Source organism: Jaculus jaculus, chromosome 19 (assembly GCF_020740685.1).
Source record: "Jaculus jaculus isolate mJacJac1 chromosome 19, mJacJac1.mat.Y.cur, whole genome shotgun sequence".
NCBI lineage: Eukaryota > Metazoa > Chordata > Mammalia > Rodentia > Dipodidae > Jaculus > Jaculus jaculus.
Window position 1 is genome coordinate 36554470 of NC_059120.1, and position 26357 is coordinate 36580826.

General features: G+C 47.5%; 1 protein-coding gene across 3 annotated transcripts in view; it reads right to left on the bottom strand.

Annotated features, from left to right (window-relative positions):
* Positions 1–25712, bottom strand: part of Vangl1 (VANGL planar cell polarity protein 1) — a 48685-nt gene extending 22973 nt beyond the window's left edge. The window contains exons 1-4 of one of the 3 annotated variants that reach the window (XM_045138374.1): positions 25660–25712; positions 15878–16041; positions 8079–8211; positions 2400–3007 (exon numbers count right to left, since the gene is read on the bottom strand). In XM_045138374.1, the coding sequence (XP_044994309.1) occupies positions 2400–3007; positions 8079–8211; positions 15878–15948 (812 nt within the window). In that variant the 5' untranslated portion in view covers positions 15949–16041; positions 25660–25712. Of the gene's footprint in view, positions 1–2399; positions 3008–8078; positions 8212–15877; positions 16042–24901; positions 24921–25659 lie in introns of those variants that run through there. The other 2 variants (XM_045138373.1, XM_045138375.1) reach the window with 2 other exon arrangements.
* Between the last annotated feature and the right edge of the window lie 645 nt (positions 25713–26357).

A 26357-nucleotide genomic window follows, 5' to 3' on the forward strand; every position in this document is an offset into this window, starting at 1 on the left:
GGTAACACCAGTGCCTGCGAATCAGACAACAATTCCCCCTGAGGATCAGTCAGGGTGGGAACCACCTTGAACACTAAACCAGCCAGTCCTCAGGTGACATGAGCTGGGCCAGAGGAACAAAAGAGGGTGCATGCCAACAGGACAATGGTTTGGCAGAGGGATCGGATTCCAAATTGGGGCTGGGCCACCGCTCTGGATAGCAGCCAAAGCTGTGACAAAGCCGATTGTTCTCATAGTCACTAAGGTAGGTAGTCTCACTATCACAGGTGACACACATCAGCATTTACTGCTCAGGAGAGCAAAGTGCTCAAGCCAGGTACCTCAGGTGGCTTACTCACTGAGAGACAATGACTGCCAAGTGTGTGCTGTGCTGCAGGACAGACACCAAGGGTGCCAGGGGGAGCAAGGCACAATTCGTGTCCACAGAAGCTCATAGTTTATGGAAGAAAATGGATTTAAAACTAAGTCACGGGAGGGGATATGATGGAGAATAGAGTTTCAAAGGGGAGAATGGGGGGAGGGAGAGTATTACCATGGGATCTTTTTTATAATCAGGGAAGTTGTTAATAAAAATTTGTAAAACAAAAAAAAAAAAAAAGCTAAGTCACTAAACATAAGGAGAGTTGCTATAACTGGGCATTAATTCAGCCCTGGCCTCATGGCCATGAAGTAAATTCCAAATAAGGTTAGCCATGTTACTTTGTACAAATCACATCACTCTCCTAATGCTAAGTTTCTTCTTCTGTAACACTGGGATTAATATCACAAGGCTCTGTGAAGATTAATATGTAAGCTGTATAAAGTACTTACTTCTATTTATTTATAAAACAAAAAATGATCTTTACTCTTCTAGGTAACCACAAACTAATGAGAATTTATATACAGACTTAAACAATTTCAACTTTGAGAATTTATATACAGATGTAAACAATTTCAACTTTTCCTCATGCAAACATTTTCAGAACACTCTTAAAAATGTAGAATCTTTAGTTTGACTCTTTATTGGGAGCCACTTAGGATGAGCATTTAATTCATTGCTCAAATCAGGTATCTCAGGGCAAAAAGGGGACAATTAGTAATTCTAGTAGGATTCCAGGGTAAACTAGATGCACCATTCTAAAAAAGTGGGAAGCTGGAGAGATAGCTTAGTAAAGGTACTTGTCAGCAAAGCCAAAGGACCTAGGTTCAATTCCCCAGTACCACAAGGTGGCACATGCATCTGGAGCTCATTTGCAGTGACTAGAGGCCCTGGACTACCCATTCTCTCTATCTGCCTCTCTCTCTCTAATAAATAAATAAGTTAAAAAGTATGATTATATTTTTGAATACTGACTTTAGAGGCTGTTGTATATTTATTGTACAGAGTGATGGGTTTTATGACAAGGTTTTTTTTTTTCTTTTTTCTTTTGTGTTTTTTTTTTTTTGAGGCAAGCCCAACAAACTGGCCTTTTCTTTTTTTCTTTTAATGCAAGAGAGAGCGGAAGGGAGAGAACTGGTGTGCCAGGACCTCTAGCCACTGCAATCAAACTCCAGACATGTGCGCCCCCTGGTGCTCATGTGCAACCCTGCACACTTGTGTCACGATGCATCTGGCTTCCATGGGACCTGGACAGTTGAACATAAGTCCTTAGGCTTCGCAGGCAAGCACCTTAACTGCTAAGCCATCTCTCCAGCCCTTTTATGACCTTTTTGACCAAATATATCATTTACTTTAGCCATATTCCTTTCCCACCATCCTTTCCTATCTCTCCTTCCCTCTCCTGCTCCCCTACTTTTCTTTCCCAAATAGTCACCCTTCTATTTTCATGATATGGACCACCTACTTTCCACATATGAGAGAAAAAGTGACGTTTGTCTTTGTAGGTCTAATATGATCACCTTCAGTTCTATTCATTTCCTGCAAATAATTTTGTTCTTCATGTCTAAATAAAATTTCATTATGCATGTATTCCACATTTCCTTTATCTATTCATCTGCTGATGGACACCAAAGCTGATTCTATAATGGCTATAATGAGTAATGGATGAGCCATTTTGGACAAAGTGGGATTAACAGTCACTTTATCCATCACCTATAAATCAAGTTCATAGTCAAAGGTAGCCATCACGATGAATATCCTTTCTGCATTTCTTTGGGGAGCTGCCAATGAGTTTGAGAACAAGTCCAGAAAACAATGAACCTGGCTGAGAGCCAGCAACTGCCCTGGCCCGTCCAGACACAGTGGGCACCACTGGACCATCACCCACAAGGCCTGCCCCTCATACACCTCCCCCCAGAATCAGAAGGGAAGAGTCAGACCCGGTCGGCACCTGTGTCTGTCACCACCCCCCGAATGCTAAGGATGAGCTGTCTTCAAGAATGATCACTCACCCCTTCTGCATGCTGAAGCTGCCTCTTACCTCAGGTGTCCCAAGCTGTAGAACCGGGACTCGCCATCGGTGGAGCGGACCACCTGCAGTGTGAACATGGGCTGCAGCTGCCGCAGCTCCAGCAAGACGATGGCCAGGTAGTGGATGAAAAGAAGGGCATCCACAAGGGAAACTGCGTATTGCACGATGCCCTGGTAGTTTCGGTCCCGAGAGTCCAAAATGCGGACCCCATAAAAAAGCCAATAGGAAACCACAAAAAGGAAGATGAGGACCAACAATAGGGCCCGGAACACAAACACCCGTGGCACATCGGCCCTCTGCTTGCGGAAGAAAAGTGCCCAGGTTCCGATGAGCAGAATGAGCAGTTTGAATGACACGGAGATGAAGAGTCCCTCACAGATAGTGCCACAGGGCTCCAGCTCCTCCCTCCACAGGATTGGGGGTAACAGGATGAAGGCAACGGGGGTGAGGAAAACTAGAAGTCCAAGGAACGAAGCAACAGTGAGACCCAGGTAGCGCTTGCAGTCCAGTCCCACGCTGTCCTCCATGTCCTTGCTGATTCTGGCAATGTCCTCCTGGGATATGCTGTGCTCTGAGGTGCCAGTGATGGCTGTGGTGGTCTCTCCCCAGTTGTCATCCTGACAGCAGAGAAGACAATGAGTGTGACAAGCCTCAGGAAGCAGTTTGTTTGTAAAAGCCACAAGCCACCTCATTTACCCAGCTCTGCACACATTGGGCTCCTAGAAAGTAGGTGCTGAACCAGCATTTTAAAAAATTTATTTATATGAGACAGAGCAAGAAAGAGACAAAGTACATGAGCTTGGGTGCTGCAGGGCCTTCTGCCACTGCAAACAAACTCCAGACTCATGTGCCACTTTGTCTGTCTGGCTTTATGTGTGGATATTAGACAGCTGAACCCAGGTAGTCAGGCTTTGCAAGCAAGTATCTTTAGCAGGTAAGCTTTCTCTCCAGCATGCCATTTTTTTGTAAACTTCAACACTTTCCATCATAATTTTCAAAATGTATTATCCTCTTTTCAAACAGAGAAAATGCAATGTAATCTTTGCATCTCTTTGGATGATTCACTACCATAATATTGGTTTATCAAACCCTGTGTTAAAAGTTCTGTTGTGTAGCTTTTTGCCCAGCAATAAACAATTCAATTGTTAGGCTAACCTGCAAGTACTATCCTACAGAAGAGCTTCCACACCAGTGTTTTCCCTCCCGCTCATACTGAGCTCTACTTATGAAGCTGAATCCCAGAAATGGGGAACATCACCACTGCCTCCAGTAGCGGAACTGCAGGGAATGTAATGAAAAGGGAACCCAGGGCTGGAGAAATGGCTCAGTGGCTCAAGGTGCTTGCTTGCAAAGCCTGACTGCCTGGGTTCAATTCCCCAGTACCCAAGAAAAGAGAGATGTACAAAGTGGACGGAGGCCCTGGTGCACCCAAACTCACTCTCTTACTCTCTGTCTCCTCCCTCCGCCCCACTGCTCTCTCCAACGAAATAAATTTTTAAAACGGGGAACTTAATCATGATAGCAATCCAAGCCCTCCTACAGCCTCTCTGAGTTTGTAAGAGCCTCGTAAGTAGCAGCCTCAAGCACTCTTTCCCAGTACTTCTCACAGACCAAGCTATGCAAATTCAAAACTTTTCCTATGGGCAGAATAGCTCAAAATTTTTTTTTTTCTAAAAGATGTTTTCATGACAAAGCAAACATCAAAGCCAGAGAAGTAGCCAGGATTATTATATATTTAAGCCCTCCTGTCCCTCCCCCCACTTTTTCTAGGTAGTTGCTAGTGGGGCAAAAATCTATTCCTCTAACAAGATCTGGTTGCTAGGATTTCAAACACTTCTGCTGTTTCATTGGCAACTAGGACTCTATTCCAAAGCACAACAGGGCGAGGAAGCATAGGAAGACCATGTGGGGTTCAGAAAGATTTTTAAAAACTGTATTTTTATTTACGACAGAGAAATAAGCACACCAGGACTTCTTGCTGCTGCAAATGAACTGCCGCTGCAGGTGCTGCTTGGTGATCCCGGCTCGGCGCTGGTCCTGGGGAACTGAAGCTAGGTTGTCAGGCTCTGGAAGCAAGTGCCTTCAGCTGCCAAGCCGCTTCTCCAGCACTGCCCACTGCCAAGATTCTGCCTCAGAATTTACGTGTATAATTTAACTCAGATATAGCAGCAGGATGGGTGAAATGAGGACATCAACTAACAAGAAATGGACTTTAACTTAATAGTCCTACCAGTGACACAGATCTCTCCTAACTGAACAAACTCTAATTTAGTAATAAAAGGCGGCCATGGCATATGAGATGCGTGAGCCATGGTGACCAGGGCTAGTAAAGGTTTCCACCTCTGAACACAAGGCCTTCAACTTAAGCCGTAGCCTCATAGAGCCGTGACAGAAATGGTGACAGGCATTCCAGAAGCAGCCGGCATGCTGGAGGAGGTGGAGGAGGACATAACACCTCTAGAAACCTGGCCTGGCAGTTTCACTGCAATTTCACTATACACTTAACTATATGGCCGAGAAAGTCTACTCCCAGATTTTCTCTAAAATTAATTACAATATATATCTACAAAATATTTTTGTAAGAATGTTGACAGCCTAATTCATACCAGCCAAAATGGGTACACCCCAAATACCCACCCACCAGAATAGTTAACTGTGGTAAATCCTATGCAATGTGAATCAGCAAAAAGAATAAAAAATGAACTGTTGCAACACATGAAAACATGAATAAATGTTAAAGTTATAATGCTGAATAGAGAAAAATCATATGATTCCAATTATATTACATTCTAAAGCAGGCAAAACCAATGTGCAGAGATAGAAATCAAAACAGTGGTTGCCTTGGAGAGGTGGGGGCAGGGGCAGAGATTAACTATGAACAGCCTAAAACTTTTTAATGTGGTGAGGGGTGTGGGTTAGATGGGATTATTTATCTGTTGAAATGTGTCAAAGTGTGTACCTAAGATCAGTTTAATTTCTGTGTGCAAATTTTGGTTTTTTGTTTTGTTTTTTAAGAACTACATTAGCAAGAGGGAGGGAATTACCATGGGATATATTTTATAATCATGGAAAATGTTAATAAAAATTAAAAAAAAAAAGAACTACATTAGCAAGAGAAAAAGCCATAAATTCAGACATATGACATTCTTTAATATAAAGTCAGCTTAGAGGCTACAGAAAATCACCTGCTTTGTAAAGACAATCGCTGGGTTCTAGGGTTGCAGGGGTTAGCCTGCAATGATTAGTCCGTGCAGAAGTAACTCATCCCAGGGCCGTGTGGTCACTCTGCTGTCTACTGCACCTTGACTCAGGTGCTCATTCACTTTCCTGCTAAAGAGTTGCCAACTAAATCCCTGTCCACTTACAGAATGGCCAAGAATCTGCCTAAAGAGTCCAGATGGACAAAGGGGTCTCTCAATCTTGAGATCTTTGTGGGGCGGGGGAAGGATCTGAACTTCTGTAATCCAATTCCCTACATTTTGATGAAGCTAAAGGCAGGCCAGACTGGGGAGAAGGCTCAGCAGTTAAGAGCCCTTGCTGCTTAAGCATGAGGTCCTCTTGGGCCACAGTCTGTCCAGAAGCCATGTAAGAGCTGGGCATGGCCATGCACATTTGTACCTCCATGCATGGTTGGGGGAGGGGGAGACAGGAGAACTGCTGGGACTCACAGACAGAGCTCTGGAGTGAGGGAAAGAAAGTACATCAAGGAAGTCCATCAATGAGTGATAAGAGAGGACACCCAACGTTCTCCTCTGGCCTCCGCATGCGTGCACATGGCACACACAGCTATAAACTCACGTGTATGTACTGCACACCACCTACCACACACACCATACCATATACAAATGCTACACACTCACATATACATGCAAAATAAAGTAAAATAAAAAAAAAAACTGAGGCCAGTAAAGGTGTGACTGCCCAAGGTAACAAAGTAACTGAGAAACACACCTCCAAATACTCTTCCCACAGCATCCTATTGTGAACATCAACAGCTTTCCAGTGAGCACAAGGTATAGAGAAACTGTAAAGAAAGCAATGCCTTCACTGCGGACCACCAGCTTCTCTGAATATTTCACCATGGACCACCAGCATCTCTGAATCTTTCACCATGGACCAGCAGCATCTCTGAATATTTCACTGTGGACCATCAGCGTTTCTGGATCCTTCACCATGGACCACCTGCATTGCTGAATCTTTCACCATGGACCAGCAGCATCTCTGAAGCCTTCACTGTGGACCATCAGATCTATGAATCTTTCACCATGGACCAACAGCATCTCTGAATCCTTCACCATGGACCAGCAACATCTCTGAATATTTCACTGTGAACCATCAGCGTTTCTGGATCCTTCACCATGGACCACCAGCATCACTGAATCTTTCACCGTGGACCATCAGATCTATGAATCTTTCACCATGGACCACTAGCACCTCTGAATCCTTCACCATGGACCACCAGCATCTCTGAATCTGTTTCTAGGAGGAAGTTGAGCCTTGAAGCCCTTAAAGGTGATCCAGTCCTAGGACTGGTTTCCCCATCCACTCATCTAGCTATCTATCCATCCTCCCAGAACCAAAGCAAGTAGTAAGAACAATATTAAAGCAATGTCTTCACTGCTGAGCAAGTCCCACATTTAGTCTGCAAGCACTGTTTTGTGTCAAGAGCACCAATTTCTTCTGAGGTAGCAGTTTCAGTCTATTTATTACAAATGTACATCTGTGTGTACTCACAGGTGCATACAGATATATGCTTATCTACATCCCTGTATCTTTACAGCTGTGTATACATGAATTATTTTGTTTATGTGAGGCAAGGCTGGGCCTGAAATATTTCAGGAGATGTACAATGTACAAACATGCTTCTGAATATAGCTCAAATGTTTATTTAAATCAGCTAGGCTGCCAGACAGTTGAGACTCAAAGAAGAACCCACACAATGTTTTATAAAAAGTGATAAAGTACCAGTATTTTTAAACTGAGTGGCATCACATAAAGTTCTAACACCAGCTTTTCTTAATCACTCAAGCCTCAATTACTCAATGCAATGCACTGGGCTCCTGCATTCCTAAGTGGCTGCAACTGAAGGTCTACGATCCCTTGACCGAGGAAACATATTCCCCAGCTTGCCCTAGGTCTTTCACTTCATAACATGGTCTTGACACTGAGGCACCCCAAAATCCCAAAGTGTGCTAGATGTACTTTTCTCTTTCTCTTTAAGTCACTAGGTATCTCATTCGGTTCATTCCATACCAGTCATCTAATGTCAAGCTCTTGACTTATTTCATCTATGTAAGTTCTGGGCTGCCTCTTCATGTTAATGTGAAACATTACTTTACAGAGTCTCCTTCTTTCTACTCCATTTTGGAATGAATCTCCTGAGACTCTAGTCTTTAATTTTTCCCTTTCCTGACCTGTCATCAGCTAAGCTAGCTTCTTTTCAACTTCATTTAAAGCAGGCCAACCAATCACATTTCAGAAGGACCCCCAAGCCTACCCAATGGCTGGGCAGGCTGTCCTTAGACCAACAAGAAACCACAGGGCATAGATAAACTCATTAACATGCTAGAAAAACAAAGATAAGAACCCAAGAGAACCTAGTGCAACAAGAGCTAGGAAAACATTTATAGAGGGCCGCCGGCCGTGGCAGCCAGCAGCAGCGTGCTTGCAGGCGCCTTTGAGGCTTACCTGAACTTCCTCTGTCCGAGCAGAGTCATTTGCCAACAGGGGCTCTCCAGTGGGAGCTTGAATGGTGACAGACTTTTCGGACCCTCTGCCATCTTTATTCCGGGGTGATTTGTGTCTCTCCCTTGTTCTCTCCCTGGGGCGGGGGGAGGGTATGAGGTGAAGTTAATCAGATATCAAATTTGTGCCATTAAAAAAAAAATCATTGTGTGTATTCATGGTACATGGTACTGAGTCACATAGGATATTTTTATACAAGCATGTAATGTAGGTATGCCATATCAATTACTTTACCAAAATATAAACTTCATTTTGAATATAGGAAAATTCTGTATCTATACCATATACACATAAGAGTGAATGAACATTAATACTTATCCAGCCCCACAGTCTGCTAGCAGCAAACTGATCTTTAACTCCCTACTTAGTATTTTCACTCCACCATTCCAAAACCCAAAACAAAGGCTGTCACTCCTCTACCAAAAGTGATCACATTTTTTTAATTTTAGAATTTTTATAGCTAAGATATTTTATTGTAGTAATTATTCAGTTGACTTGGTTATCATTTATATGAGCTAATTTTCCAGGGATGAGTTTCATTGGGACAACAATGTATCACATCTAAGCTTCAATCTGGCCAAAAAAAAAAAAAGAGAGAGAGAGAGAGAAATCTGGGACATATTGTTGCCCTACACGTTTATATGGGAACAAAGGAAATTTTAAACCAGGACAGAGAATCACTTGCTTTTTCTTCTCACAAATTTGAAATAAAACGTCACTCCCATTGGTTCTAGCTAGTGCAAAGACACCCGCAGAGGAACAAAGCATGCATGGACAAATGACACCAAGGGACATGAAGTGGGATGTGGGTCTCAGGTCTCCAAAGAAAAGCATGCTGGCACACACTTTCACCCCAGATGAACTTTCAGGGTGGTCTTGCCCAGACAGTGAGAAGAGGACACCCTGCTATGGATAAGTGTTGAAATTACAAAAGTAATCAGCCCAGGTGGCCAAGCCCAGTGGTAAAGAATCAGTCCCTGAGACCAAGCTCAGAGGTCACAACCTACAGGAAAGCAGCACTATAGTGACCAACTGAAATCAGCATGATCCCTTGGCTTTCTGTCCCTCAGGCCACTTGACCTCAGTCCTCTTTCCCAGCAACCACCTGCCCACATCCCCAAGGTCCCTGTTTCACATGCACATTTTGAAGACAAATGATTTGATCTGGATTTGTCCATCAGATGAACAACCTTGCACATGTGACCTATCCTCTGAAGCTTAGTTTCCCTACATAGGAAATGGAGACCATGATGATGCCACATCAATAAGGCACATGTGCTCACTACAGGGGTGTGGACTGAGTGCCCAATCGTGTGGCCATTACTGTTGTTCTTAACTATTAGCCAGTGGAAGGAATTGTGTCTGGGCTTTGTGACACACTTTTACTTGGAGGCAGGTATGACATGTGTAGAGCTACCAGGACACCACCAAGCCCTGTCCCACCACACACGGATTTCTGGTTAGACCTTTAACTTGGCAACATCTTCCAAAGAAGATGAGTAAGTGAGCCAAGGAGTGGGGTCCCATGGTGGAGAATTTTTCAGTGACAATAGTTCAATGTCTATAGCATAACTAGAAAGAGGTGTGCTCAGGGCTGGAGAGATGACTCAGCAGTTAAGGCTCTCGCCTGCAAAGCCTAATGACCAGGTTCAATTCCCCAATACCCACATAAGCCATATGCATAAGGGGTTGCATGCGTGTATGCAGTGGCTAGAGGCCCTGACATGCCCATTTTCTCCCCCCATATGTATGTGTGTGTGTGGGTGCTTCTTTCTCTCTCTCTCAAATAAATATATACATATGTACATATATATACATATATGTATATGTATATGTAAAGAGAGAGAGATTGTGTATGCATGTGTAAGGGGGGAAGAGATCTGGTCAGCTGCATGCTTTGATTTAACCAAGAAACTAGGGAAACAATGGAATACGCAGAGAATCTCACCCAGCTGTATCTAACATCACCCTTCCCAGTGCTTGACTATGTGAGTGCCCTTCACTCCTAACAGTACCCCATGAGGGCAGCACTGCTGTTCCCACTGGACAGTTGAAGAAGGCAAGTGGTAGAACAGGAACTGAAGCCAACCTGTTGCCACCATCTCCATTCAAAGCCACTACATTACACTGTTTTGACAAACGATTAGGAGACTGTTTAAGTTAGCATGTATTAATTATACAAAATAATAGGTTTCACCTTGACAGTTTCAGGTACTTTGCTCACCTCCGCCATTCATTATCCTCTCTTGTTCCCTGTCCCATTCCTGCTGGTTTCCTTCCTCCTCCTAAGCAGTCTCAGTTTGGGAGAGTTTATGGAATAAGTAATACTCGTCCTTACACCCTCACACTGTCAAACTCCTGGAACTATGGAGCACACTGTGGAGTCACTACTGTGAGTCACGGTTAAGCTGTGGCCTTGCCCGGGCAAAGCTAAGTGCTGACACTGACAGGCTCAACACGAGCACCGTCCAAAACGCTCCCAGTGAGAAACAGCGGTCACTGCGCAGAGTCCCTCGTGCTTGACCAGAACTAGCGCTAGACAGGCTACTCTACTAGAACCCATGTAGAACCCACGTAGAGCCCCCGACCTACCCACCTCCATTCTTCTTTCCTTGACTGCTCTCCCATTTATCGCTCTGTCGGCCGTCAGCCAAGTCACATGCTTACCTAAGCGTCTCTCTATTGACAAGTCACACAGGTCACATCCTGTGATGGTAGAAAGATTCTACTTTAAATTAAAATCTTTCAGTGCGAGCCACCTGTTGGTTCCTGAATACCACTAGGGCAGAAAGCAGGTGGGAACCAAACAGGGCTGGAGCCTGCCAAAGCTCCCCACCCCTTGACAAGCCTGGCTCCTAAGAGGACCCAAGAGCACCCAGCTGGGAACAACCGGTCTCAACACTCTGATAACCCAGGTACACCAGACAAGAACCTTTTCTATTGTTTATCTGGTAGCCTACGGGAAGCTTCATTCTTCAGCACCTGAAACCCAGAACCAGAGCAGACAAATGGGGGGGGGGGCGGGTTGCAGAGATTGGTTGGCCAGATCCTCAAAGACTCCGTCTAAAAGAGAGACAGCAGAAATCTACATTCCCCCCAGCACCCCAGGTGGTCAGGACGCAGGTGGTATCAGAAGTGCTCCCCAAGATTCTCCCCACCCACCCACCTGCTTAGAAGTCTGCCAAAGTGTGAAATGCCTGAGGGGGTTCCGTTGCGGGAGCCCTGAGTGGCGCTGGGCTATGTGGTGCTAAAATGCACAGTGCTTTTATTATTACAGCCGTGTTACATGGACGACAGCAACACGCACTTCCAACTGAGTTGCCCAGAACAGCAAGGCCCAGCAGGACGCATCGTCTCAGTGCTGGAGCAGAGCAGCTCCCTGCACTGGTCTTGCTGTCGAGGGAGCAAAACCCACACAGTGTGGACAGACATCCCAGGGAATTCACTGCTCCAGGGAGGTCTGAGCCAAGCCAGGACTTAAAAGTGATGTTCAAGAAAAATATTGCCATCCACCCAGTGCTTTGCAAACCTACAAGCCCCAGTAGGAGCACCTCGCTATACTGTACCCCAATCCTCATGCCCATAGCTCCACATTCTGTAACACCAAGGGATGTACGCTGTCGCCAAGAGTGCTGTAGGAGGGTTCCTCAACGATGAAGGTGTGTCCACGAGCAGAGAACTAGGAGGACAGGGGAATAAGCCAGCGAGCCGGCTGCTCCTCGCACTGTGTCTCTCCTGCTCTGCCTAGGCAGTCAGCGTCACCTGAGTGGCTTTGCTGGGCAGCTGTGTCACCCGCATAATCCGCAGCTCTATCTCTGAACCTGTCTCCATGCCTTGCCGGCCCACAGTTGAAGACACGCGTATTTGTGCATGTATGTGAACACACGCATGGCAGGGCGGGGACAGCAAGTGGCAGCATGTAGGAGGCACTTCCGAGTCTACCTAAAGCATCTACTTCAGCAGCCCTGCAGCTAAGCCCCGAGGGGTTCCTTACTAAACCCCCACCCCAGCCAGAACTCCTGAGAGGCCCACCTACAGCCAGCATTTCCTGGGAAGACTACTTTGTCCTGTCCTGCTGTTGGTCTGTTTCTATTTGGGGAAAGCTGTTGTGCTGGTTCACCTCCCTCTCCTCCTCTTCCACCACCCGCCACCAGCCCCTGCCCTCTCTGTGGAGTGCTGTGCCTGGCCGATGGCTTCCTCTCCAACCTGATGGGTGGGTGGGTGGGCCTGGGCGCTGGGCATACTCGCTCCAAAGCAGCATCTGAATCCTCCACTGCTGGAGCAGTCCTCTGAATAGGGCCATCTTAGTACATTAGTTGCAGTCACCCTTTCCTTTTCCTTCCTAAGGACCAACAAGTCTGAAAGCTGTGAAAGAGCCCGATTAACCTCAGGCAACCATTGCTCACCATGTCTCAGGCTCGTCATCTGTAAAACAGTGTGTTACTCCTCACCCCACCACTTCAGGACGTGAACGTTGTCTCTGCCCTGGCAGAACACTCCTCGTGCCCTCTGTCTGCGTGTACCACCATCTTCTCCTCACAGTCCCAGTGCCCTACATGGCTTTCCCTCCGACAATTCACCGCAAGCCTGGGCAGGGGCTGTTTTATAAAAGGCCACCAGTATTCCTACCGATCTCTAGTGCTCACTCAGCTCCCCTCAGAGTCAGCATTCAGCAACATCCCCTGACCAGCTGACCAGAAGCCTCAGCCCCCCAGTTTCCCTCAGAGTGGGCATTCAGAAACATTCCTTGATTAACTGATTAAAAGTCTCAGTATGCACTGACATTTGCCAAGTACTTTCCAGATGGGCCCAAGAAAGCACTAAGAATTCTGCATGCTGTTTTAATTGAAAGTTACAGTCTCCTCAAGTTCCCACAACAGCACTGCTGTATCCACATCTGGATCCCCAAAAGGCCTAGGGAAGCAGCAGCCAGCAGTGAGCGGTGGGCCCCAAAGCATAAAGTCAGGGAGCAAGTGTAGCCGAGGGACTAGCACTGGCTCCTACTCAAGAGCCCTGCAAGCCATACTCCCCGACTGTGACCCTCATGCTACAAAAGAACCCCAAATTCTACTTCCGCCACTGTAGTATGGAGCAGGAACCTGGCAGGGTGATAAACAAGTTGCTTTTCCCAGTTAGATCCAAAAAGTTGGCATTTGAAATACCTGTTTCTGGCATTTTATAACAAGTCTGATAAGCTCACCCACGGGCTGAAATCTGTGACCAGTTTTAAATCAGCAGGAGTCATGGCTTTCTCAGAATCTGGACTCTGGCTTGTCACTACAGGCTCCCCAACCAGTCTCGGCGCAGGTTATGCACGTAAAACGTTTAACTCACCAAATAGTAGGAGGTCACTAGCAGGTAGCTGTGTTTACGGTATTTTAACAGCATTGGTATTTCAGTGCCTACAACTGACCCCAGTGGGAGGCTGAGTGACCAACCAAGGGCATTCTGCTGCCAGTCCATACTGGTGAAGTAATCTGGGCTCCAGCGCAGGGAGCTGAATGTGTGTGCTTATAAGTGCAATGCATGAAAACTTATAACACAGTGAAAGCTTTTAAGAAAGTTCTACCTATAATCCTATACTCAGAGACAGGCATTGGCAATATGTTAACATTCATCTTAGTCATATATATATATATATACAACTATCATAATGTACAAAGTTTTGAATCTCATTTTTTAATGTTATTTTATTTATTTGTTCAAGAGAGAGAGAGAGAGAGAGAGAGAGAGGAAGATAAACAGAAAGAATGGACAAGCCAGGGCCTCCAGCCATTGCAAATGAACTCCAGATGCATGTAACACCTTGTGCATCTGGCTTTATGTGGGTCCTTGAGAACTAAACTTGGGTCCTGATGCTTCACAGACAAGTGCCTTAACTGCTGAGCCATCTCTCTAACCCCAAAAGTATAGTTTTGTGGATTTTTTGTTTGCTTTTCAAGGTAGGGTTTCATTCTGGCCCAAACTGATACTATGTCTGAGGGTGGCCTTGAACTCATGGCAATCCTCCTTTCTCTTCCTCCTGAGTTCTGAGATTAAAGGCATATGCCACCATGCCCTGAATCTCATTTTTTAAATTTATCTTTAATTTTTAATATTTTATTTTATTTATTTGAGATTGAAAGAAAGAGGCACAAAGAGAGAGGGAGAGAATGAGAATGGGTGTGTCAAGGCCTCCACTCTGCAAACAAACTCCAGATGCAGGCCTGGCTTACATGGGTCCTGGTCAATTGAATCTGAGTCCTTTGGCTTTGCAGGCAAGTGCCTTAACCACTATGCCATATCTCTAGCCCAATATTTTTATTTATTTATCTGAGAGAGATAGAGAAAGAGAAAGATAGAAAGAAAAAGAGGCATAGAAAGAGAAAAAGAATGAGCACACCAAAGCCTTCAACCACTGCAAACTCCAGATGCATGTACCCTCTTGTGCGCAGGTGTGACATTGTGTACTTGCGTCACTGTGTGTCTGGCTTACGTGGGACCTGGAGATTTGAACATGAGTTCTTGGGCTTCATAGACAAGCACCTTAACCACGAAGCCATCTCTCATTTGTTAAGTTATGTGGTCTCATTCACATTTTTTTTGGTATCATCAAATCTTTGGAAATCTTTCCATTATATTCTCTCATTCCACACACTGTGAGTACTCTTGGCAGCAGGGAATCATACTAGACCTTTCTATGTGCACATTCATACGGCGCAGTAAATTAGATATGCACATCTTACTGCAGTGTCACCAAAATCTTATCTGCATGGAGCTGTGTGCATGGGGAACTGCTCTGTGAGGGAAACACATGGTCCTCACTTGTATTTCCACACCGGCACACAGCTGTGGCCACTGGTGGACCTTCCCACTGGGGTCAGTTGTAGGTACTGAAATACCAATGCTGTTAAAATAGCATTAACACAACTACCAGTTACTGACCTCCTACCTTGTGATGAGTTAAATGTTGTACATGCACAATGTCATTCACCCCTCTCCAGCCCTGTAAAGAGGGGACCCAGGACACAGTGCACACATGAGACTCGACTAAGCGGCAGCACAATCTCATCAGCTACGCTGTCACCCAGCACAGTACCAGCTACTTATTCAGTTATCTGTGGATTCATTCCTCTACTGGGCAAGCATGCTGAGATCAGAATGCACAAGGTCATTAGGGCCTACGAGTGAGGGCGCAGGCCCGTTCAATCTGCAGAGCGGAGGAATGCAGCCCCAACATCCAAGACAGCATTTCCGAATCAGGCTTGCTCACTGAAGAGAGACCAGATGACAGACGACAGGCCCATCACACTGCTTTGTGTGCACACTTCAGGACAGATGCATAACGGACTGTGAGTCAGCAGCTTTGGTTCAAATGCAACAAATTAACATTTGTTCTTTAACTTTCATTGATAGTATTGGTAAAGCTTTGGGAGACCTGACCTCTATGAGAGGTACTTAGAAATGAAAAACATCTCCACTGCAGGGAAAACTTTAATTTAAAACCAATTGTGAGAAATTAAGGTCATCAACTCTAATGGTGGCTATAAAATGTAAATTGGCAGTGTAGTTACTCCCAAAGCACGTCAACCATTCTTACAACAACTCGGCTTCTCACACACCAGTGCACTGAACCCCCCAAACACACCGCCCCCCAATCCTTGGCCCTGCAGGTGGGCTATTGGAAAACTGGTTCTAGAAAATCCCACCAACCTGCAGGCTTTTCCCACAAGGAAGGGTGGAGTGATTCACAGCTTACATACCCTGGTCTGTGAGATTTCTTCGAATGGCTTGAATAGTAGGAGTATCCAGAATAAGTCGATTCGGTATCCATAGCAATGGAGCACTTCCTCTTGGAGAAGGAGCAGTTTCACCTCCTAGTTCCTAAAGCCTTCAAATCAAAGCTGCTCTTCCACAGGAACAAACTCTGGGAAAGGGGGGAAAAGGAGGTTACCCTTCAAAGCTAGCCTTAAAAAGGATGAAAGATAACCAACAACAACAGTCCCCCCAAACTCTGGGGTCACTAGGACGGGATGGGGAGGAGCAGAGAGGAGAGAGGAGCTCCACACGCTCTGCTGACAAACTTCACAGGCGTGTCGCAGGCAAGATGAGAGCTGAGCAAGCTGAACCCACCACCACAGGAAGACAAGCGGGGAGGGCCTGGCACTGGTGCATAGGTTCCCTGGGCACAGCCTTGCCCACCCCAGCTCTGGCTGGAGGACATGCTTCCCACACCAACCACCCCAGAGAGGACCCACCCCCACTGCCAGTTGGCTCACAATAAAACAATGCCTAGGGAAGCAGCTTTTTAAGAGAGTTGGCCATTATTTCTCCAAGTCAATTAGTCAACTTCATAACTTTAATTAAACCTAACAATCTCAACTCCTAGGAATTTATTTTAGAAAAACAATTATTAAGGAAAAATATGCCTGCCTCACTGTGAATAGTAAAAAGCTAGAAACAATATAATGCTCCCAAAAGCAAGGAATGGGAAGGGATAACATGGTTTATCCACCCATTTCATACATATATGCATAAAATGATATAAAATGAAGATTTTTATGACAGAATGCTTAATCTAAAAAGCAGGAAGACTGCAGATAGTTACTGAATCTACACCACAGGTACAATCATATAAAATAGCTTATGTATGGGCAAGGATTAAAAGGTGACTCCAGAAAAATGAAAGCAGGTAATTTATTAGTTGCACGTTCCAAGGTCCTTTCCCACTTTCCTCAGATATTGCTTTGCAATAAAAGCAAATTGGAAACATTTCCAAGTACATTCCTGAGCTCCCACATGCTAACGCTTCACTTCTCAAAAGCAGAGTTAAAAGTTCAGTCTCTCCCAACACCCCTCTCCCAGGCTCGTCTCCGTCCACCAGCATTCCTCCTTCGGGGTTCTGGAAGCTGAATCTGCGAACAGAGCCAGTGAGACAAGTGTGAAGAGAATGGAGTCCCTGCAAGCACCTTACTCCTGCCCTAACTGGGAGGATCCTGCTCCCAGCAATGGTGAAACTGGAGGGACCTGGAAGTCACATCCTCACACACCAACACAGCCCCCACAACTGCAAATACAGGTTAGGAGATATTTCCTTTGACTCTGCACTCATTTTTTCACTTCCAAGATGAAAGGAAAGGCTCCTTCCAAAGGCTTGCTACCTAGGAGTAGCCTCCAAGGTCCCAGCCGTCACAACTCACCAGGCATTTATCTTAGAGAACTAGTTCTTCAAGAATAAGATGTGACTGCCTCCCTGTCTGTAGTAATAAAAAGCTAGAAACAATGTAAATGTCCCTGAAATCAAGAAATAGAGAAAATATGATTCATTCATCCAACCAAAGAAAGAATACTTGTCTACAAAACATGATAGCTGAGTCAAATCCAAAGGCCACATCCTTGTGCTAACACCTTCTCCAAGCCCTTCTTACCTCACTGATTCATTCACTCCCTTCCCTATCTAACGAGCACCCCCAAGACCCTGCTCAGCAAATCTAAGGGCACGGCTGTCACGAAGGCATACAGCCTGCCCTTGTGGGCCCTTGCTGGTGGCTAGCCTTCAGCTTGATGGCATTTACATTATTCCTCCTCCAACGCTTCCTCCTGTCTCCCCCAGTCCAGTATCAGTATCCCATTAATACGCCTCCCTAACCAAGAGCTCAAGGCCAGCTCTGAGGAAGCTGGGACTCCAGCCTGAGCTCAGCCACTATCTGCTACGACCCAGGCTGCCCCTTGCCTTCCTGAGTCTCGGTGTAGGGATCAAGGAGGCCACTGTGACCTCCCAGGGCTGATGGGAAGCTGCCAGGGCAGCGTTCTTGCCCTGGGCTTCACACACTTGGGCCTCAATCGAGTGAATGACTCTCTCTGCAGCTGCAGCATGTGGACATCAGAACTGCTGCCTGGGTCAATGAAACTGGGTGGCTGTGAGCCCTCCCCTCTGCAGCTCCAAAATTCCAGGATCCCCCCTTGCCTTTCCTGGGGAAGCTTCCCTGGGAAGCAGAAGGGCAGAGCACCCACACCTGTGGGCCTGCCCACCCGAGGCCCACCTGCCGCACGCAGAATGGGCTGCCTGCCAGGCCTGGGCTTCCTTTCCGCCGGGCATCGGAGCAAGGCGATCCAAGCCTGGAGCTGCAGCGTGGCTACCCCACAAGAAGGAGGTCAGGCAGCCAGCTTGCTGGAGCGACTGGAAAGATTCATCGTGAAACACAGCAGGCCTCTTTTAAAACGTGAGTTTGGCTCCTGGGCTGAGCTCCGGTTTCCTGGAAGACTTCAAGAGCTGCCTTATCTTTTCCCCACTCCGGCTCCTACCATTTTCACCAGCAACTTCAATGAACTTTCAACACCTGAGAATCTCACTTCCTTTCTGCTGTGGGATAGGCAGCCTTTCCACTGGTTTTATACCTGGCAGACAACCAGCCTTAGGAGGTAGAGCCACAATGTGTGGCCCAATGTGAACTGAGCCGACTCTCTCCCTGAGAGCCACCCTCGGCCTGAGAACCCTTGGCTTGGTTTTCTGTTGACATGAAGGTTCCAAGGTTTGGCTCCTCCTTCCAGAAAACTGACATCCCTTCTCTAGATTCATAATTAACCCTTCACAACTCTGTCACAGTTATTTTTGCCTTCCACCTCTGTAACCCATGATTTTTGGTTCTATTCCAGATTCCACTGATCTTTCACCAGATGCTGAGGGGTGTCTAGGAAGCAGAGGGCTCCAGCCCAGCATACCAGAGCGGATCCTGTTCTTTGCATTTCTAGCTGTGACAACAGCAGGCAGGAGCTTACCTCTCCGAACTCCTGCTCTGCCCCACAGGCAAACCCCAGTCAAATGAGGTCATTTAGTATCGCTGGCCTGGGTAAGGCTGAGGATTAAACAAAGACCCTGGTGTAAAATCTCCAGCCTATAGAACCCAAGTTTTATTTCCTTTGTCCCCTTTCCAAAGGTCACCACTTTTTATCCTGATTAAAATATGACCATCCATTAAGGCAACTACGGGCATGTCCCTCAAAGGAAACCATAGCTTCCAAGTGCCCTCCAGGGAAAGCCTTTTCCTAACTACCAACCACCCCTGCCCAGTTCTCTCCCACAGTTCCTTTACCAAACAGCAATCAGTACATGTGGGTTCTCTCTCACTGCTTCTCTCTCTATTGTCACCAAATCCTCCCTGGTCAACTCTCCATTGGACTCCAAGTGGGTCAGGGGCTGCTGAGTCAAATCCAAAGGTCACATCCCTGTGTCCCTTCTTTGAGACCTTCTTACCCCATTGCTCAATTCACTCTCTTCCATATTGAATGGGCATCCCAGAGAGCCTGCTCAGCAAGGCTAGGGCCATGCTTATGACTGACACGGACTGCCTGCCCTTGTGGGCCCTGCTGGTGGCTAGCCTCCAATCTGAGGACAGGCACCCGTAGTATTCCCTCCTCTCCTTTCCCCCTCCCATTAGGTGATCCCTTAACCAGAATAGCCATTGTTCTTCATCAGTGAATTTACTACAGGATAAGCTCTTGGGAGACAGGAGCTATGACGTTCCTTCTGAGATACTATGAACACAATGGGTAACAAACACTTCCTGAAGAATAAAGCCCGATTTCCCACTGTCGGCACTTGGCACTATCATGGTCCTCAAAGCTGCTCCTTCACGTCCTGGCCTAGTCTCTCCACTGTCCTCAGCTACAGCAATGCCTTCAGCCTACGGAATCTATGTATCCAATCTTGTACTACTATCTCAATACTCTCTCCCCTTTGTTTCCCATATCCCACCATCACCAAGGCCTGCCCAGGTCCTCCCCCATCCTCCTGACTCACAGAAACAGAGGGATAACCTAGAGCACAACCTCCAGGCTCTCCCTCTTGACCCAGCCTGTGCAGAGCCCAGCCCTTCTCCTTCATCAGTTTTCACCATGGTCACGAACAGCCATCTAAGATCCAAGAGGGGCTTCAGGAAGCAAACTAATAAAATCCAAAGTGAACTTGCTTTAAAAGAGGTCTTGAGCCCAGGTACAAAGCACACCCCATGCTTACCTTTGTAGGTATGTATTTATAAGACAGCTGCCCTGTATGCACAGGAATTGGCCACACTCATGACAAGGTCAGTAAAAATAACGAAGCAATGACAAGGAATCAGCTTCCCTGGGTAGCAAGTTGATGAGCTGCTGCCTGCTGGGGGCCCAGAGACTGGGGAAGAGGTATAAATATGTGACTGTCTATCACACTGACCCTTGGCCTGAGCCATACTGTATTTTGGTCAAGGCTGGGCAGAAGCAAGGCTGGCATTTAAAATCACAATGCAGACTTCACTTCCCTGTTTCAAATCCTTCCACAGGGCCCTTTTAAACATTAAATAAAATATAAAATCCTTCCCTCGATCTGCAGTGTCCTGCCAGTTCTGGTTCCTCCAAGGTGCCAGGTGAACGGAGTTCTTTCTAGCCTCAGGGCCTTGGTAGAGCCCAATTTACCTACTGGTACTCCCTCCTTTCATGTGCCCTATTTTACCTAATCTCATTCAATTTAAAATCTATTCTGATCCTTCCGTTCATATCAGCCCCATCTGAGCACCTGTCTTTCCCTACCCAAATTTCCTGTTATACATTTATTTCTTTGTGTGATTACTTAAAATCGGGTTTTTAGTAGAGGTTTCAGTATAGGTACCAGAGACAGGTACTCCTTTCCTTACTATTGTTCCAGCTCCTAGAACACAACAGCGTCCAATCAACATCTGCTGAATGAATAAAGGGTTTTGCATAAAGGATATGGGGGAATGGCTGATACTAGACAGCAGTGATGTAGCGCTATCCAGAGTAGAGCTGCTCTGAGGGCATGCCCAGCAGCCTGCTCAGCACTAAGGGCACAGTCCAGAGGTGTTCAGGAAAGATGAGCATCTGTTCTTTCAGCTTCTGCCCAAGAGCATCCACCTTGTTGGGTCTGGGCCAGAGCTCATCAAACCACATGGCCTTGACAGCAAGGAGAACGCAGCTGAGACACATGCACGGGGCATTTTTGTCTGAGTGTAGCATCTTAAATTCTAGAGTGCCCTGACAAATTTTTGGAAAAAACCTCCATTGCGACCATTGACCACAGCAAAGTCAGTCCGCAAATAACTCCTGACTCTTACTTAAAAGGAAAATAGTGGTCAGAAAAAAGAATCATGTGAGGGAAATAATAGGTCATGGTAATGACCCTGGTAAACATAAGCTAACCTCCATGAAAAGGAAGTTATAAAAACATCAACAGCTCTGCCTAGAGCTATTAATTAAGGGGGCTCTGCAAGGGAAGGTAGAAAGCTACTGTGTAAGAAATACAGATACACACCCACATGGAAGCCATCAGGGTCCTTCTGCAATGGATGTTTTGTCCAATGGAAAGGCATTTCTGATGCAAATGTTCCTATATAACCTGTGCACTTACTCTGAATATCTGATTTTCCTGCATAGAAAATTCTAAAGGGCTTACTCCAGTAAATATCTACATTATATCTCAAAGCCAACACTTTTCTGCAAGTATACACTTAATCATATGACACTGAAGGGAAAATGACTATTGAAATAATGTCTAAAGTCAGCTTTTCTTCTAGACAGGAGTAGCATATGAACAAGGTCCTAGAGTCAGACCATCAGCTTTCAAATCCTGAGTCAGGCATTTATTAGATGTGTGAACTTAGGGCAAGTTACTTACCTTCTCTATGCCTGGGTTTCCCTAGCAATAAAACATGTTCCATGGGTGAGGGACCAAGATTACAGCCCATGGGCCTTTACAGGACATTCTGGATCCAAACTACAACACACTCTTTATAAGCTTGGTGGTTTGATTCAGGTGTCCCCCAAATGTGTTCTGAATGTTACGTCCCAGGCTTGTGGCAATTTGGGAACTGGATCCTCCTGGAGGCACAGCATTGTTGGGGGTGGGCTTATGAGTGTTAGAGGAGCTCCCCTTGACAGTGTTTGACACAATCTCTTGCTGCTGCTGTCCACCTGATGTTGGCCAGGAGGTGATGTCCACCCCCTGCTCATGCCATCATTTTCCCCTGGCATCATGGAGCTTCCCCTCGAGTCTGTAAGACAAGATAAACCCTTTCATCCCATAAGCTGCTCTTGGTCGGGTGTTTTCTGCCAGCAATGTGAAGCTGACTGCAATGCGTGGGTATTGAAATGGCTCATTGAATCGTTTAGAACTGAGACTAGCACGTGGGAGCACTCATGAAGCCCACCGACCAGTCCTTCAGTGAGGAGGACGCTGTGCGGCACGTGGCTTCTGTATCACCGGACTCCATGCAGTTTTGGTCCATGTGAGGTCACTTCTAATAGCTATTATTAACTGCAACTAAGTAATAAATTCCATTCTGTCCTTTACAGGCCCAGGAGACATTCTGTCGAATTTGCATCTATAAAGCATAAAATATCACCCAAGTCACTGAGGATCTGCAGACTTGGGACACCTGTGACAAGTCCAATGTTCTTGTAAAGCAATAGAGGCCTTCTGAATAAATAACTCTGGGCCACTACTCACAACTCACATTACCAGAGTGGCCAGTGGTTCTACTTCACATTCCCAGAAAAACACTGGCTTCATTCATTAATTCATTATCTGTGAAATGTCTCTAGCATCTGGATATAGATTTAGAAGAACTGTGAATAGTTATTGTATCTAGGGTTCTAAGATGGGTATTCGTTTCCAAGCAGTCTCTTGTCCCCTAACTAGACTTTTAAGCTTCACAGATAGATTTCATAAGCACTGTCAATGTGTAAATCCCATAGTGGTGTGTCCAGTGACTCTAAGTGATATTTGCAAGGACACAGGTGGAGAGAGCAGCAGAGAATGTGGGTTCCTCTTCTTCAGGCTTCAGGGAAACCCAAACTGTCAGAAGATGTCCAGCCACAGGCACGTCATCTTGTCCTCCTTGTGGACATAGGCAGAGCAGCCATGCCCAAACCACCTGTCACGTACAGCAGGGTCCAGCCACAGCCAGTTCACTTCACAGAGAACCCAGACAGGGCTTAACATCAAGTACTTACTGGGTGTTCTGTTTTAATGGGGCTGGGGAGATGGCTCAGGGAGGAAAAGAGGTCTCTGCACAAGCATGAGGACCTGAGTTCAGATCCCCAGCACCCATGGAAAAAAGCCAGGTGTGCTGAGTGCGCACCCGGGCAAGGCCAGCCTTGGCTCGCTCTGGCTCAGGTCAGCCATCTGGCTGAAAAATGAGAGCTCCTGATTCAGTGAAGGACTGTCTCAAGGAAATAAGGTGGAAGAATGACAGAGGGGGACACCCAACATCCTCCTCTGCCCCCTCCACATACATGTACACACACCCCAGAAAGTTTTTAAGTTGTTCACATGTAATACGCCCATCTTCAGCACCAGCCTTTAAGGAAGATGAAAGATGAATCTGATGACACAGTTGAGGCGGCCACGGCCGCATGCTGTCGAGTGCTACAGCAAGGGCCTGAACTTTGAAAAACGAATTGCAGAACCTGTGTTCTTAGCTAAGGGAAATGTGCAGCAATGTAGCAATTACCAGGATTGTTTATTTACATAGAGGAGTGCAGGCAACAATAGTAAATTGTTCCAAACCACTTACAACCTCACAAGGCATTCTGCAACCTCAACTCCTACTCATAGGTTCAGAGGCCCAAGCATTATGCAGGAGTCAAAACAGTTCCAGGCTTCATCAAGCAAACTCCAGCCCAGGTGGAACCTCTGATAATGATCCAGTGCGGTAAGGGCCCATCCAACCCAAACAGCAGCTAAGTCTAGGGCAGTGAAACAGGGTGTGTCTATGTTAGGAGAATAAAAGAAGCATATTTGCCTCACTCAACCATTATTAATTCACCAGAGAGTGTCATGGAATTGTTGCCTGGTGAGGAAATTTTTTAATTTCCTTTATGGTTTCATCCTATTGCTCAATAAATAAGACAATAAAAATATACCTCTTGGCAGACAGTCTTAACTATGCCACTCTGAAGATTCTTCTCTCTTTTCTCTAGCCCAGGCTGACCTGGAATTCACTCGGTAGTCTCAGGGTGGCCTTGAACTCATGGCGATCCTCCTACCTCTGCCTCTCCAGTGCTGGGATTAAAGGCGTGTGCCACCACGCCCGGCTTCTCCTCTCATTTTACTTACAAATAAAGTTGCAACCCAGTCACACTGTCAGCTTCGTAACTGGAAATTTCACACTGTATTTTCACTAATCCTATTAAGAATAGCTAACCTCAGAAATGCTAAGCGCTCCTGGTAAAGTTCCTTATTTCTTTAATATGCAGAATAAGAGTTTCCTCTCACAAATCAAAGCCCCAACTACATCACATTGATTTAATTCAATTGTAAAAACTCTAATTAGTGGTTACATAAAATGGTTAATTACATCTCCCAGGATTCAGACAGTCTCTGCCATCTCACTTAAAGAGCCTAGGAACTGTGTAATCAACACACCCACTAGAAGGAGCACGCTAATTAGCACTGTTGATTGGTGACACAAGTTATAATATTTTTCAGCAAACCCTGTAAAATTTATAAACATGTCAGTAAAAATGCCAGGTTCTTTACAGCTTGTTAGCGTTTGGAGTAAGTGTGTAAATATGCATGCATTCCAACCACAGCCTCCTCCGATGTTAACAAAATGCACGTGCCAGCCCCAAAAGTCCTAATAAAGGGCCCCGACACCTCTCCACGAGCCTCGCAAGGCGCTCGCTTCGCGGTGTGGGTATCATTCCCCGTCTGGAGAAGCGAGCCCTCGAGATTCCCAGGCTCCAAGCGTCCCAGCTCATCCCGGCCGCGGGCCGCCGCGCCGCCCCACTCCTACCTCCGCCACTGACGCGTTTCAATTTCCACGAAGCTTCGCCCTTCCCGGGGCGCGTTCGTTGCTCGGGGCAGTTCAAGGACTGCGGGATGAGCCTCGGTGCAGCGGCGGCGGACGGAGGCCCGGCGGGGCGGACTCCCCAGGGCGGGCCGCGGCGGGCAGCGCCTCCTCCTCCTCCTCCCGCCGCCGCCTCGCTCCACCCCGGCGTTTTTGAAAGTAAACTCCTACCTGCCTGTTGCGCTCCGCGGTGCGCAGCCGGCCGCGCCCCCGGCTGCCCGGCCCGCGGCTCGGCAGCGAGGTGGGCAACCCCGGCCAGCTCCGTCCCGGTGCCAGGCGACCGGCCGGAGACCCCGGGGCCCGCGAACCCCGATCGCTTCCCGCGGCCGCCCGGACCCCACCCCGCACGGCGGGCACTGCGGCCGGCAGCCGCCGCCCCGGCACGCGCACCCGAGGGCGCACCCCATAGGCCATCCGGGGAGAAGAAGGGGCGACCGAGGTGCGGGCGGACAACGCGGGTCTCAGAGAAGTGGGGTGCGGCGGAGACAGCCGGGCAGGGGCTGAAGGGCACCCGGGACAGGGGTGGGAGAAGCGATGGCCCGGGAAGCCCTACCCGGGCGCGGTCCCCAGGGGAGCTTCTGGCTCGAGGCCCCGAACCCCGATCTGGGTCCCAGGGCGCAGGGGCGCCCGGAGACGGGGCGGGGCACCTCCAGCCCGAGGTCTGCCCCGGGGCCGCCGCGGCGCCCGCCTCCCCCGGGACTCACCTCCGCGCCGGCGGCCGGCCTCCCGCGGCCCGCGGTCTCGGCTCGCAGCGACCCCAGCTCCGCGGCCTGCGCTGGGCTCCTGGAGAGAGAGCCCCGCCGCCGCCGCCGCCGCCGCCGCCGCCGCACTGCTGCTTTCCGCTTCCTGTCCCGGCGCCGCCCCGCAGCCCCGGCCCAGCCCCGCGAGCCCGGCGGCCGCCAGCCAAGAGCTGCGAGCAGCGAGCGCCGCGGCCCCGAGGCCGGCCCGGCCCACCTGCAGCGAAGGGCGGGGCGGCCGCCCAGGTCCCACTCGCACAGCGAGCCCTAGGCTGGGGACCAGCACACGCGCGCGCGCGCACACACACACACTCACCACTCACGTACCCAGTCACAGGCGAACACACAACCCAGCATACCACCTCGAGAACATGCCCCAGCGATCGACACCTCCCACCCAGCACCCCAACATACTTGCACCCTCAGGCTCTAACACTTACACGAACACGCACATTCTTAGGGTCATACTTACAGAGCCCTAAATCACATCTTCACATGGCTCCACTCCCCCCCCACACACACTCATGCACACAACTGCTCATCCGTGCCCACATTTCAGCCTAAATAGCACTTGCACTCAAACCCTACCTAGCCCAAGAAGAGACCCTACAAATGACCGTCCAAGCCACTGCTCCTCCTGGACCAGAGACCAGTGCAGGCATCCG